This window comes from Uranotaenia lowii, chromosome 2, assembly GCF_029784155.1.
Source record: "Uranotaenia lowii strain MFRU-FL chromosome 2, ASM2978415v1, whole genome shotgun sequence".
NCBI classification, from domain to species: Eukaryota; Metazoa; Arthropoda; class Insecta; order Diptera; family Culicidae; genus Uranotaenia; species Uranotaenia lowii.
Genome location: NC_073692.1, coordinates 340,842,300 through 340,857,860, shown reverse-complemented (window position 1 = coordinate 340,857,860; position 15,561 = coordinate 340,842,300). Strand labels below are relative to the sequence as shown.

Below are 15,561 nucleotides of genomic sequence, written 5' to 3'. Positions count from 1 at the left end.
AGATTATGCTTGAGTATGTAAAATTGTAAATTTTATGAATTTTGAATTGATGTATTATTTATAAAAGTACAGCGAACCTGGTTATGAAGCATTCATCACACAAGTCATGTACCTATGTATGTGCGAATGGTTGTTTGAGGTGATTGAACGAAGTCAACGATTGTTATCAAAATATCTGTAACAAACAGCCACTGATTGCGTGTGGCCGAACGTACTTATTTTCAATGAAGTAATAAAACATCAAAATGTTTGTAAATAAAATAACCTTAATAGAGCGGTAAGCTAGAGCGTACAGTTTTAGATTATTAGTCTAGTTGATTTTATTTAAGAATATTTTTTCCATCTCGATGGTTTATAAACTAACTGTTTGTCATTATCGATGATCAAATGCTCTGGGCGGCCGACCGATTTCAATATTAGTAAAATCATCGCTGTTCCTTTTAAACCATTTGAGTCAAACTAAACAACAGTTTTTACTATTATTGTTTAGTTAAGAAGAAATATTTATTGTTATTGTTTTGTGTTTAAAAATATTTAATGTGTGTTCTCTCTGAATCATACTCATGGAACTTTTCACGAGGAACAACATAAAGAACAATCAAAGGACACTGCTTCTCCAAATTAATATTTGCAGTGCTTTAGTGGGTTTACTCAAAAAATTGTTTATAAATGTTCTCATCAGAACTAAATTTTTCGCGATTTACACAGTTTACAGCTTTGAAGAATGATACTTGGAGAACTACAACTTAATTATTATTATTTCTATTATTATAAAGTTTTATTCATCGAACTCTATACTAAGGATCTATACAAAACAATTAGATAACACGAAACAATGAAGACTGGCGTACTCGGTTGATGAATCGGCTAGATGGCTCCCCCAATTGATGTAGATGCTCAGCAATCTGGAACGTACGCATCATTGCACTCACTGGTTCATTATGGCCGTAGGATGTTCGGTGGGTTCGATTCGATAGCAAAGAGTGATGACGTAAAGTCCTCGAAGGAGCATTGAAGTTGATCATTCCTAGCAGGTTTGGTGACTGAATTTCTCCATTTAGTATTTTTGCGATGAATGATGCCTGTTGAGTTTTTCGGCGGCATTCCAATGTTTCTAATCCCAGAAGCTGGCACCGGTCGGAATATGCGGGAAGGTTTTCAGGATTACGCCAGGGTAGATGTCGTAGAGCGAATCTAACAAAACGCTTTTGTACACGCTCGATTCGCAAAAACCAACATAACTGATAGGGAGCCAAAGAATTGCAGCATGTTCTGTAACTGACCGGACAAGTGCGCAGTAGAGTGACTTCAAGCACAATGGGTCCCTGAAAGCCAAGCTGACGATTCGCCTTTCTTATAACTGAAGTTCGTTGACTATAAGAGCTTTAAAGCTTAAATTCCAAAAAGAACGAAAGAATCACAGGATCAAAGTTATTTTTTTCACAATGTTTTTTTCAAATTGAATATTTTGTACTGCTTACACTTACATTAAGGTTTTACACTGGTAATATATTTGTTCAGTTATATCTGAGTAATTTTTTCTGGGCTTTGATCAATATCCAGTAAAACGATTCGATCTAAGAGGTATTCAAATTAGTAATCAATAGCCTAAGTAAATTTATGTGAACTTCCCTAATAATTTTCAACTATAATTTTATTCACCTCAAACAAAAGAAAAAAAATTCTCGTACTTTAAAACCCATAAAATGAATAGCACTTTATTAATATCATCTTAAACTAATAACACTTTGTTATATCGTTATGGGTTGCCTTCCCAAATTATCTACATACATAGTATTCGAATAATCTAAATTGTTTTCACGCTTTAGAGCCACATCAAATGTCATCAATTTTATCACCACTGATTTCGATAAATCGAGTTTTCAACAAACTACTCTTGTCGGCTTATTTGAAAATCTTTCTATAAACGAGCGTTCCGCAGTTGGATGAGTCATCTTCACTCGACTGTTGCTGATCCCGATATTTCTCGTTGGCAAAATTGTACATTTCCCGGGTGACTTCATTTTCCGGTCCCCAAGTTGTGGTGGGATGGAAAGCATTCCTCAGCTTCCGGTAGAATCCACCATACTGTTGCCTGTAGATTGCGTAAAGTGCCCACAACGGAAGTTGAATGGCTGCCAAGGCGTAGACACACCATCCGATAACTTAAATAGGCATAAGGGAAAGTCATTAGAATTATTTTCTACGGCTATTTTTATGTTTATGTTACCGTTATATTCCACGGGAACGTTGACTGGTTTGTGAGAAATGAAGCATCCTAGTAGAATCACAGCTACTACAATCGGTGTTACCAGGGCCCAACAGATTCTCCAAAACATACTTGTGGAGATATTCAACATGAAGTGAATATCCCGACAGATCTGATCAACTCCATAAATCCAGCCGAAGGTGATAAGCTCAAACAGAGCAAACGTCAAAGTAACATACTTGGCTCCGTACAGATCGAAAACATCCAACAGGTCTAATCCTCCAGGAGCAACGTAGACCGTACTCAGCGAGAACCCTATTACGCAAATCGTACAAGCGACCTTCCAGTTGGACACCTTCGGGCAGAAATCCCGCACTGCCGTGATGATACTCGTCAAAACGCCCAGATTGCTGCCAATTCCAACGATGAACAGCATCAGGAAGAAGAGCACAGAGAAGAGTTGTGGCAAATATTCAAACTTGGCGATTGCATCCGGATAGGCCATAAAAGCTAAGCCGGAACCTTCCCGAACGACATCCTGGATGTTGTCTTTATTGGTAACGTAGGCTAAATTTCCAAGCACTCCGAACACGATACAGCCAATGATGATCGAGGTGAAGGTATCCAGCCAGGATATTATCATGGCGTCTCTGATAGAAATAACAGAAAAAATTAAAATTAAAAATCACTTTATTACACAAGCACTTTAATCACAAATTTTTCAACTGATTGTTTCAAATAAAAAAAAGTTTCCAAAATAGAATAGTAAACCAAACAAATATGCTGTTGAATTTTATACCATCATCACTGAAATGTCTTTTGATTTAAAATACTACTATCCCTAAACATGATACATTCTGAAATATTTTGTGACATTTGTAACATAAAGATCAGGAACCATATCGAACAAAAACATTGTGGAGTGAAGCTTAGTCCACACTAGGCAACATGAACTGCGATTTTTGTTATGAAACGAACTTTGTTGTCTGTTGTTGTTGTTGGAAACCTGAGACGGTCTCAGTGTCTCCCGAAGAAAATGGGAGACGCTGAGACCGTCTCGAGACGAACCGTCTCCTAGTGTGGACTAGGCTTAATAGAGTATTTCCTGAGACAGATTGTGGTAGGGTAGCTTTTTGTTTTTGTTTTGAAAAAATGTAAACACCAACTGGTCGCCATTATGATCTTTGATGATAAGCACTGATCAATGCTTTCTTTTAAAAACTTCTTTCATTAAAATCATAACCATTTCTTCATGTCTTAACTTGTTATGAATTTACAAATCATTAAATAAAGAATTTATGTTCTCATCACCAAGGTGCGCTTGCAAAACCACTAAAATTGCATTGCCAATTTATTTCGTTACTATCTGGTCATTGAACATGCGTAATGTTGTTGTAATGTTTACCCAACCACGATATGCCGACAAAATGTAAACATTAGAAATCAGCTGTTCGTTTGACAAGTGGGGAAATGCCTTATATATTATGCATGCAGAATAAAAATCCAAAATATGAGCGCTAGCAATCATAGCAGCTTTGCCTACTAGCGACACGTCGCATACGTCGCGACGTTGAAAATAATAACGACGCACCGCAAGTTTCCTAGGAGACCTGGAGAATGCGATTGATGGCCTAAGGAAAATGTACAGTAAATAACATAAACAATGTTCGAGTACTACATCGAAATCGCCTACTGGACTGAAAAAAGAACAACAAACCTGCGAATGACAGAAATCTCGCTAGTAATAAAGCGTCGCTAGTCCTACTGTCGTTATTCGGTTTGGTGCTATACACATAATACATAAACAAATGATAAGCATTGTCTGGCCCAAAATACTTTGAAATAGACAAGGTAGGCTATTCCGCCCTCTTTAACTGTGTTGGTGAAAGGCTCCAAAAAGTAGTTATAAGAATTGTTAGCAAATGTATGGAATTCATCTTAAAATCCAAGGAATATTTAAAGAAGGTAGAGTCAAGGCAGCCCTGCTCTAGTATAAGTACATACTGCGACGACACAATCAAGAAAAATCTGTTAATTTACTAGGAAATTTGCCTTTTTTGTTGATAGCTCGGAGAATTTGCTGGAAATTTTCCACTTTTAAAACAGGTTATTCTAGAAGGATTCTTGCTCTTCAAGATCGGTACGAAAAAAAATTGATTTTGCGAGTAATCTATATATATATATATAAAGCAATTTCTGTATGTTTGTTTGTTTGTTTGTTTGTTTGTTTGTTTGTTTGTTTGTTTGTTTGTTTGTTTGTTTGTTTGTTTGTTTGTTTGTTTGTTTGTTTGTTTGTTTGTTTGTTTGTTTGTTTGTTTGTTTGTTTGTTTGTTTGTTTGTTTGTTTGTTTGTTTGTTTGTTTGTTTGTTTGTTTGTTTGTTTGTTTGTTTGTTTGTTTGTTTGTTTGTTTGTTTGTTTGTTTGTTTGTTTGTTTGTTTGTTTGTTTGTTTGTTTGTTTGTTTGTTTGTTTGTTTGTTTGTTTGTTTGTTTGTTTGTTTGTTTGTTTGTTTGTTTGTTTGTTTGTTTTGTAACCGTTCGTTACTTTTGTAAATGTGACTCTGTCACAAAATTGACTTATCCCTGTCCTATTAAGTGAACCCTACAACAGTTATCCAAACAGATCAAAACCTTGACCGACTGCCATCCCTTCCCAAGATCTCACATCGTCTTCTCAGGGGAAATCCATAGGCGTCGTGTGTTTTCGGAGCCCAGGCGGGGAAGTGTGGTCACCCAGAAAACAACACACTAGTATTGTTTGTGTTACCGTAAATGTATGTGTGTTGGTTGGATGTAGAAAATTCCACTTAGCGCTTTAGCGGCTATCCGCTTCCTGTCCTTTCTGTTCGTGATCGCCTGAGGGAGCAGTTGTGCGCGACTTGAGTTTTTCAAAGTAAAACGTAGCTAATAGGAAGTGTAAAAACGTTACTTAAAATCTACTTTACATTACAGCAAAAAACAGTGCGAAAAACAAACACAACACGTTAAAAGTAAAGCTAAATTATGTTAAATTTGCTTTGTTAGTACGGTTAGTAATAGTTCTGAAAACTCAATGAACATGCGTTTGACAAAAGAATTAAAACCACATTTATATTACATGTAACGTGTTAAAAGAAAGTGACAAAGGCATAAACAACTGTTAAAACGACATTAAAACGAAGCACATTGTAAAACTGCAGATAAAAGGTAAAATGTTATCTAAAAATATGTATTTGTTAAAAAGACTGAACCACATGTAAAAACAAAACCAATGTAAACATTGACGTGCACACTATTTTTAATACCCTTGCGTAGGTCCACAAGGGCCTTTTTCTGTTTGGCTGGTTCTTACGAACCACACCATAATTATCCCCAGGCAACCAACAGTTCCGGACAGAAAACACCGTTCGAGACCGGAGTCGAGCAAGCACTTGGCATCGACTCGAACATAACCTCGTCTTGGACCGGTCAGCATCAAAACAACATCTTTTAGCCCGACGCTGGTGTCGAAAGGTCAACAAACAACAATCATACCAGCATGCTTTATTTCCGGCCGTTCCCAACTATGCTAGAACCGGCAAGTATTGGGGCGGCATTTTGCATGTCAATCGTCTCCAGCCAGGTGCCTCCGTTACTGGTTGAGACGGTGAATAATAAGCCGACAGAGGAATCGCAGCCGCGCGGCGATTAACCAACGCCGAGGAAGAACCAAAGCCGCAAGTATTAATAGTGTGTGACGTCATGCCAGGGCCCATCCGTAAAATAAACTTAAGCATTATTGTAATCGCATCCAAAAATTGTGTAACTGTAGAAATCCGTAATCGCTTTACACTTCCGGGAATCGTTAAAGTTTCGAACCAAAATGGTTATCAAATCTCTCTCTAGGGTGGTCCGCTCAGTGATTCACAGTTTGCGTTGTTTATCATATTTTGAATTTCCGACTCTGGTTGATAGCATGAGAGGTACCCACCCGTTTCGGCACCTCTGAAAAACATGTTAGCTGTAATTGGAATCCCTTGCGTGAGGTTACTCCAGAAGACGGTGTAACGTAGTGAATTTCCCTGTAACGACCCTGAGTCCCACCATAATCTCTCCTTCCCATGTTCCCACCCACTGAGTGTAGCTGTCCGCGAGTTACATTCTGGCGCCCACATAAAAAAAAGAAAAAAGTTCGCTATGTTTACATTTCACGATCCCCCGGAGAGGGATGAAAATCAGTTCCTGATAGAAACTTGATCGTCCTCCGAACGATCTCTGCTTAATATCCCGGACAAAGTTTTAGGTCATATTGTGAAAACAGTTCATCTACAGATAGCAATGCAAAATTTTTATTAAAAAGCTAACATAGCTAAATTTCACGGATGATTGTGTACTAAATTGATCCCCTATTGGTGCAAAATTTGTTTATTTACAACAGTGTGAACATGTTATAGTTTATGTTATTAATATTTACATTTATTTTCTGTTTTTTAGAACCGATAACAACGGATGTAGAAAGCAACAAAATTTAAAAAGGAAATCTGCTGGCTCATTTTATAAGCATAACCATGAGAGCTCCGATTACAATTAAAAAAATTACCAAACGGAGACATCTGGATGATTGTCTCAAAAGTATCAGAAAAACTATCGAGATTTACAGAGGTTCTCTCGAAAACGCCGTATTAGAATGTTGCGCACTTCGAAGAATCGTGATATTCGGTTACCAAACAATGTACAGATATTTGGAGGAAAATTTTACAAGTTTAGTCCCCAAGACGACAGTTACAAAGTGAATAACAAACCAGCTAGCATATGCTAAGTGTGCAAGCAACTACTTGGAAGGGCAAGTAGTTCCGGAAAATGTCCAAATCCCTTACTAAAATTCAAATCCGACCCTATAGATTTTGTCGAAAAAGATTATCAAATCTTAAATTCTCCCGATTTTGCCCAATGTGTATTAGGAGCAAAGAAATTGAAACTTAAACTAATTTTGAAAATGAAATTTCTGACTAGAAGCAAAATACTCAAAGGAGTTGGAAATTGTTCTAATTTGTTAGCTGAAAACCCTCAAGAACGAATCTTTCAGTTTGTACCCCGAACTTTGAAAATCTAGATGTGGTAGGATAATTTTGAGAATTCCAGATCTTTGACGATCTTACAGAAATGACAATTTTCAGTTTTTTCACAAGTGGAATGAAAATAGATTGTAGAATCCAGATTTAATGCTACTTTAAGAATCGTATCAGCTCTTTTAACTACCACAGTTCATGAAAATTTTCAAAATTTTCCTGAGTAGCAGTTGAACAAATTAGAATTACTTTATCAACATTGCAATCTTCGAATAACATCAGTACTAACTAACGTATCTCCTTAACCGAATGCTACCAAATTCCATAGTTTCAAAATTCTCTTCCTAGATTTTTCATTGAATTCAGTCCAACTACAAACTCTCAATACACAATACAAACTCTCGGCAGAAAGCCTGATACGAACGAAGACGTTTGCATCAAGATCTGTAGGAGATCTGGTCTAACGCAACAGTACAGTATGCAGTTCCCAACTCACTTGGAAAAGTTTGCCTCATCTTTGTTTTTTACAATATGAAGGAATAGTAATGCACGGAATAAACTTCGTCAGTAGTGAAAACTGCGTCAACAAAGCTTCAATAGGAATTTCGGATATTCAATAACAAATTCACCGAATTTTGGAACACAAATAGAAACACATATTCACACTCTTGCTCCTAGAAACACAAAAATAATAATCAAACACTAAAAATATACTTATTCTTTTAAACATTTTGCTCCCGTACCTGTAGGTCGTCGGAAAATGAGCAGATGTATAATTCCAACTCTTTTTTCTGCAGGCTACAATGTCAAACTTAGTCCATTTTAAGTCCTCTAAATGGTCATGGCTAAGTTGCAGACGATCCCGGACAAGTTAGCAGAGACATCGGGCGAAGCCACTGTTGTTTTCTCTGCTGAAGAACTTCGAACCGGATACCTGAAACAAAATACCTAAAAAGTTACTGATCATTGGGTAACACGATACATAAACTCACCTTTTTAAGTTTTCCGAGTTGGTTTCCTTCCGTCCCTTCCTAGAGTGATTGTTGATGTGAAGATCTGAAACGACGAAGAAACTATAATTGAATACTTTCCTTTGCTGATGTATAGCATCCATTTCGGATTTGTTGCAGAACATAGCAAAACATAAACAATGAAAACTTACCAGCTGACATGTCGAGTTGTATTCCACCATTTCCGGATATTTCCTTCCGCAGTTTTAGCCAGAACTGAAAAGAGTTAGAAAAACGTTAGAATTAGGCAAAAATCTGCACAATTAGCGCTTAGAAGGATTTATGTTGTGAAGATTAGGACTTACCTTGATAATCCACCAGCCACGGATAGTTTGTTTATTTTCGACCGGTCGACCAAAAATTCATTCTCTTGTTATGAAAATTTTCTTATTAGACTCTTGTTCATGAATACTTGAGTTCCCACTTGACAGTTCTTATGAGAGACTGTCATGACTGATCGCTACGACAGCGAAAACACTGAACGAAATCATTAGCTGTTTCTGTCATATGCTGACATGAAATTATGCGGATTGTGATTATAAACGTTCCAAAAGTTCGATTATTAATTTTGTTCAATCAAAATAAAGATAGTAAGATGGACTGGTGCATGCATCTCTCTCAAGACAAAATGAATGTATTACCATTCATTTTGAAGAGGGACGATGGGGTAATGTAACCGTTCGTTACTTTTGTAAATGTGACTCTGTCACAAAATTGACTTATCCCTGTCCTATTAAGTGAACCCTACAACAGTTATCCAAACAGATCAAAACCTTGACCGACTGCCATCCCTTCCCAAGATCTCACATCGTCTTCTCAGGGGAAATCCATAGGCGTCGTGTGTTTTCGGAGCCCAGGCGGGGAAGTGTGGTCACCCAGAAAACAACACACTAGTATTGTTTGTGTTACCGTAAATGTATGTGTGTTGGTTGGATGTAGAAAATTCCACTTAGCGCTTTAGCGGCTATCCGCTTCCTGTCCTTTCTGTTCGTGATCGCCTGAGGGAGCAGTTGTGCGCGACTTGAGTTTTTCAAAGTAAAACGTAGCTAATAGGAAGTGTAAAAACGTTACTTAAAATCTACTTTACATTACAGCAAAAAACAGTGCGAAAAACAAACACAACACGTTAAAAGTAAAGCTAAATTATGTTAAATTTGCTTTGTTAGTACGGTTAGTAATAGTTCTGAAAACTCAATGAACATGCGTTTGACAAAAGAATTAAAACCACATTTATATTACATGTAACGTGTTAAAAGAAAGTGACAAAGGCATAAACAACTGTTAAAACGACATTAAAACGAAGCACATTGTAAAACTGCAGATAAAAGGTAAAATGTTATCTAAAAATATGTATTTGTTAAAAAGACTGAACCACATGTAAAAACAAAACCAATGTAAACATTGACGTGCACACTATTTTTAATACCCTTGCGTAGGTCCACAAGGGCCTTTTTCTGTTTGGCTGGTTCTTACGAACCACACCATAATTATCCCCAGGCAACCAACAGTTCCGGACAGAAAACACCGTTCGAGACCGGAGTCGAGCAAGCACTTGGCATCGACTCGAACATAACCTCGTCTTGGACCGGTCAGCATCAAAACAACATCTTTTAGCCCGACGCTGGTGTCGAAAGGTCAACAAACAACAATCATACCAGCATGCTTTATTTCCGGCCGTTCCCAACTATGCTAGAACCGGCAAGTATTGGGGCGGCATTTTGCATGTCAATCGTCTCCAGCCAGGTGCCTCCGTTACTGGTTGAGACGGTGAATAATAAGCCGACAGAGGAATCGCAGCCGCGCGGCGATTAACCAACGCCGAGGAAGAACCAAAGCCGCAAGTATTAATAGTGTGTGACGTCATGCCAGGGCCCATCCGTAAAATAAACTTAAGCATTATTGTAATCGCATCCAAAAATTGTGTAACTGTAGAAATCCGTAATCGCTTTACACTTCCGGGAATCGTTAAAGTTTCGAACCAAAATGGTTATCAAATCTCTCTCTAGGGTGGTCCGCTCAGTGATTCACAGTTTGCGTTGTTTATCATATTTTGAATTTCCGACTCTGGTTGATAGCATGAGAGGTACCCACCCGTTTCGGCACCTCTGAAAAACATGTTAGCTGTAATTGGAATCCCTTGCGTGAGGTTACTCCAGAAGACGGTGTAACGTAGTGAATTTCCCTGTAACGACCCTGAGTCCCACCATAATCTCTCCTTCCCATGTTCCCACCCACTGAGTGTAGCTGTCCGCGAGTTACAGTTTGTTTGTTTGTTTGTTTGTTTGTTTGTTTGTTTGTTTGTTTGTTTGTTTGTTTGTTTGTTTGTTTGTTTGTTTGTTTGTTTGTTTGTTTGTTTGTTTGTTTGTTTGTTTGTTTGTTTGTTTGTTTGTTTGTTTGTTTGTTTGTTTGTTTGTTTGTTTGTTTGTTTGTTTGTTTGTTTGTTTGTTTGTTTGTTTGTTTGTTTGTTTGTTTGTTTGTTTGTTTGTTTGTTTGTTTGTTTGTTTGTTTGTTTGTTTGTTTGTTTGTTTGTTTGTTTGTTTGTTTGTTTGTTTGTTTGTTTGTTTGTTTGTTTGTTTGTTTGTTTGTTTGTTTGTTTGTTTGTTTGTTTGTTTGTTTGTTTGTTTGTTTGTTTGTTTGTTTGTTTGTTTGTTTGTTTGTTTGTTTGTTTGTTTGTTTGTTTGTTTGTTTGTTTGTTTGTTTGTTTGTTTGTTTGTTTGTTTGTTTGTTTGTTTGTTTGTTTGTTTGTTTGTTTGTTTGTTTGTTTGTTTGTTTGTTTGTTTGTTTGTTTGTTTGTTTGTTTGTTTGTTTGTTTGTTTGTTTGTTTGTTTGTTTGTTTGTTTGTTTGTTTGTTTGTTTGTTTGTTTGTTTGTTTGTTTGTTTGTTTGTTTGTTTGTTTGTTTGTTTGTTTGTTTGTTTGTTTGTTTGTTTGTTTGTTTGTTTGTTTGTTTGTTTGTTTGTTTGTTTGTTTGTTTGTTTGTTTGTTTGTTTGTTTGTTTGTTTGTTTGTTTGTTTGTTTGTTTGTTTGTTTGTTTGTTTGTTTGTTTGTTTGTTTGTTTGTTTGTTTGTTTGTTTGTTTGTTTGTTTGTTTGTTTGTTTGTTTGTTTGTTTGTTTGTTTGTTTGTTTGTTTGTTTGTTTGTTTGTTTGTTTGTTTGTTTGTTTGTTTGTTTGTTTGTTTGTTTGTTTGTTTGTTTGTTTGTTTGTTTGTTTGTTTGTTTGTTTGTTTGTTTGTTTGTTTGTTTGTTTGTTTGTTTGTTTGTTTGTTTGTTTGTTTGTTTGTTTGTTTGTTTGTTTGTTTGTTTGTTTGTTTGTTTGTTTGTTTGTTTGTTTGTTTGTTTGTTTGTTTGTTTGTTTGTTTGTTTGTTTGTTTGTTTGTTTGTTTGTTTGTTTGTTTGTTTGTTTGTTTGTTTGTTTGTTTGTTTGTTTGTTTGTTTGTTTGTTTGTTTGTTTGTTTGTTTGTTTGTTTGTTTGTTTGTTTGTTTGTTTGTTTGTTTGTTTGTTTGTTTGTTTGTTTGTTTGTTTGTTTGTTTGTTTGTTTGTTTGTTTGTTTGTTTGTTTGTTTGTTTGTTTGTTTGTTTGTTTGTTTGTTTGTTTGTTTGTTTGTTTGTTTGTTTGTTTGTTTGTTTGTTTGTTTGTTTGTTTGTTTGTTTGTTTGTTTGTTTGTTTGTTTGTTTGTTTGTTTGTTTGTTTGTTTGTTTGTTTGTTTGTTTGTTTGTTTGTTTGTTTGTTTGTTTGTTTGTTTGTTTGTTTGTTTGTTTGTTTGTTTGTTTGTTTGTTTGTTTGTTTGTTTGTTTGTTTGTTTGTTTGTTTGTTTGTTTGTTTGTTTGTTTGTTTGTTTGTTTGTTTGTTTGTTTGTTTGTTTGTTTGTTTGTTTGTTTGTTTGTTTGTTTGTTTGTTTGTTTGTTTGTTTGTTTGTTTGTTTGTTTGTTTGTTTGTTTGTTTGTTTGTTTGTTTGTTTGTTTGTTTGTTTGTTTGTTTGTTTGTTTGTTTGTTTGTTTGTTTGTTTGTTTGTTTGTTTGTTTGTTTGTTTGTTTGTTTGTTTGTTTGTTTGTTTGTTTGTTTGTTTGTTTGTTTGTTTGTTTGTTTGTTTGTTTGTTTGTTTGTTTGTTTGTTTGTTTGTTTGTTTGTTTGTTTGTTTGTTTGTTTGTTTGTTTGTTTGTTTGTTTGTTTGTTTGTTTGTTTGTTTGTTTGTTTGTTTGTTTGTTTGTTTGTTTGTTTGTTTGTTTGTTTGTTTGTTTGTTTGTTTGTTTGTTTGTTTGTTTGTTTGTTTGTTTGTTTGTTTGTTTGTTTGTTTGTTTGTTTGTTTGTTTGTTTGTTTGTTTGTTTGTTTGTTTGTTTGTTTGTTTGTTTGTTTGTTTGTTTGTTTGTTTGTTTGTTTGTTTGTTTGTTTGTTTGTTTGTTTGTTTGTTTGTTTGTTTGTTTGTTTGTTTGTTTGTTTGTTTGTTTGTTTGTTTGTTTGTTTGTTTGTTTGTTTGTTTGTTTGTTTGTTTGTTTGTTTGTTTGTTTGTTTGTTTGTTTGTTTGTTTGTTTGTTTGTTTGTTTGTTTGTTTGTTTGTTTGTTTGTTTGTTTGTTTGTTTGTTTGTTTGTTTGTTTGTTTGTTTGTTTGTTTGTTTGTTTGTTTGTTTGTTTGTTTGTTTGTTTGTTTGTTTGTTTGTTTGTTTGTTTGTTTGTTTGTTTGTTTGTTTGTTTGTTTGTTTGTTTGTTTGTTTGTTTGTTTGTTTGTTTGTTTGTTTGTTTGTTTGTTTGTTTGTTTGTTTGTTTGTTTGTTTGTTTGTTTGTTTGTTTGTTTGTTTGTTTGTTTGTTTGTTTGTTTGTTTGTTTGTTTGTTTGTTTGTTTGTTTGTTTGTTTGTTTGTTTGTTTGTTTGTTTGTTTGTTTGTTTGTTTGTTTGTTTGTTTGTTTGTTTGTTTGTTTGTTTGTTTGTTTGTTTGTTTGTTTGTTTGTTTGTTTGTTTGTTTGTTTGTTTGTTTGTTTGTTTGTTTGTTTGTTTGTTTGTTTGTTTGTTTGTTTGTTTGTTTGTTTGTTTGTTTGTTTGTTTGTTTGTTTGTTTGTTTGTTTGTTTGTTTGTTTGTTTGTTTGTTTGTTTGTTTGTTTGTTTGTTTGTTTGTTTGTTTGTTTGTTTGTTTGTTTGTTTGTTTGTTTGTTTGTTTGTTTGTTTGTTTGTTTGTTTGTTTGTTTGTTTGTTTGTTTGTTTGTTTGTTTGTTTGTTTGTTTGTTTGTTTGTTTGTTTGTTTGTTTGTTTGTTTGTTTGTTTGTTTGTTTGTTTGTTTGTTTGTTTGTTTGTTTGTTTGTTTGTTTGTTTGTTTGTTTGTTTGTTTGTTTGTTTGTTTGTTTGTTTGTTTGTTTGTTTGTTTGTTTGTTTGTTTGTTTGTTTGCATGGATGGCAAAACTCCTCAGATCGGCTTGTTCAGTGAAAGAGAGTGTAATTTTTTTTCGTCTGATCCCCCAATCTGTGCGGGGGGAGATAAATCGCACTGAAATCAAGAGTGAGATTGTCAACACATAAGAGTGAGCGAGAGCATTCACATCCGCTGATGAAGAGAATTCCCTTCTCCGGAAAAATCTGTTGCGCATTGTGTTGAGGAGAAATCAGAGAGCTAACTCAGTTTGCTCTCCAAATCGAACTTCCCAGCGGTTTCCTGATTTTCTAGAAGCCGTCCTGATATTAATTGTAATTGATTTTATAATAAAAACAGTTTAACCTCTTAAACCAATGGTAATCTTCGGTTGAGATGATATTTGAACGGTGTTTTTCTGTATAAACTACAAACCACCTAACTTCTAATCTCTTCTGTTGCATAAATTAAGGCGTATACTGCACCGCTATTTCGCCTTAATTTATGCAATCAAAGAAGAGCTGCATTTCATTTCCACCAATCTACTGGTGACCTGAAAAATCCTGTTTTTTGTTCTTCGCAGTGTTCTGATTTTTTGACGAAACCACCTGGCACCTCTTCTTCGAACGCTACTTTTTGCAAGAAAAAAAATTGGAAAATAGCAAACAGCAGTGGGCATGGTAGCGGGGGATAAATTGTTGTTATATTGTCTACGTTGTGTGGTGGGAGTCTAAATAATTTTTTTTCTTCATTTACTCTGAGGTGTATGATTGAAACACAGGGCGCTCTTTGTTTAGAATTCTCTTTCTCCCACTCAGATGCGAATGCTCTCACACTTGCCCTCCGAGCAGTGATTGAATTTTGCTGAGCATGAATTGATCAACCTTCTCTCGCTCACTGCTTTATTCGGAAGCAAAGGTTGCTTTGAGGCAGCGAAAACGGCAAAACCGATGATGCATACGCTCTCAATATGGCCCGCCTTCAAGAAGCAGTATACATTCGAGGCAGCGAATCCAAAAAACCAAACGAATGGCTCTCACTCATCTCCTGTTACAAGTTTGAGGGAAGCGAATTCAAAAGGCAGAGCGAAAACGAGTCTCCTCGTTTGTGCCTGGATCGAATGCGTGAGGTTTTTCTGCTATTGCTATTATTGCACAGCAACCGCACGCAGACAGCTAGTTTTTTCGTTTCTTTTTCCTCCCCCCTCTTTGCACTATACGTTGCGGGCCATGCAACGCAAAAAGTTCGGTTGTTTTTGTTGTTGCCTCAACCTTTGGGGCGAGGTAGAAGATGTTCTCCTCAACGACAGCTATCGGCTTGAGTCCATCAAATTCAATAACGTAAATGAGTATGTGTGCCTCGTCTTCTTCATGCATCATGTAGCAACCGAACGTTGAGAGAGTTAGTTCGGGGCAGCAAACGAATAGTGTCTCTCAGAGCAGATCCTCCTCATGGGGGGAGGTTTGAATGAATGTATATGTATCGTCTCCTGTATAGCTATGCGAGGCCTCAAAGTGTGTATTTTGAATGCCTCTGATGAGAAAATTGGTGAGGATTTCAATCACTGCCTCCGAGTCACTTACAGTTCGTGTAAACTCGGGTAACGAGTGGAGCACGATCAGCGAAAGAGGATTGCACTCGGAAGCCGAACTGATAACAGTGTTGTTTGCTCCCGGCTCTTCGTTGTTTGAGAAGAGCCGACCAACCCTGTTTGTTTGTTTGTTTGTTTGTTTGTTTGTTTGTGTGTTTGTTTGTTTGTTTGTTTGTTTGTTTGTTTGTTTGTCCTCTATAGACTCAGCCGTCTTAAGAGCTAGAGGTCTGAAATTAGGCATGGGTGCTCATTAGGACAAGGAATGATGAAAAATGTTTTCAGAATTTCGGATGACCCCTTCTGAAGGGGGTCGTCCATACAACACAAATATTGTTTTCGCAATATTTACGTTACTTTTGGTCGGATTGTGTTGAAAATTTGCACATTAGTGTT

General features: G+C 35.8%; 1 protein-coding gene and 2 long non-coding RNA genes across 5 annotated transcripts in view; 2 read left to right on the top strand and 1 right to left on the bottom strand.

Annotated features, from left to right (window-relative positions):
* Window positions 1–819: 819 nt before the first annotated feature.
* LOC129746989 (sodium-dependent nutrient amino acid transporter 1-like) overlaps window positions 820–15,561 on the bottom strand; it is a 32,312-nt gene continuing 17,570 nt past the window's right edge. For 2 of the 3 annotated variants that reach the window (XM_055740998.1, XM_055740996.1), the window contains exons 5-6: window positions 2,231–2,859; window positions 821–2,165 (exon numbers count right to left, since the gene is read on the bottom strand). In XM_055740998.1, the coding sequence (XP_055596973.1) occupies window positions 1,906–2,165; window positions 2,231–2,859 (889 nt within the window). In that variant the 3' untranslated portion in view covers window positions 821–1,905. Of the gene's footprint in view, window positions 2,166–2,230; window positions 2,860–15,561 lie in introns of all 3 variants that reach the window. The other variant, XM_055740997.1, reaches the window with a different exon arrangement.
* Window positions 4,742–5,939, top strand: LOC129746995 (uncharacterized). Its single transcript, XR_008737429.1, has 4 exons — window positions 4,742–5,099; window positions 5,159–5,234; window positions 5,321–5,392; window positions 5,501–5,939. It is a non-coding gene; the product is annotated as an uncharacterized LOC129746995 (long non-coding RNA).
* On the top strand, window positions 7,329–10,118 carry LOC129746994 (uncharacterized). Its single transcript, XR_008737428.1, has 4 exons — window positions 7,329–9,278; window positions 9,338–9,413; window positions 9,500–9,571; window positions 9,680–10,118. It is a non-coding gene; the product is annotated as an uncharacterized LOC129746994 (long non-coding RNA).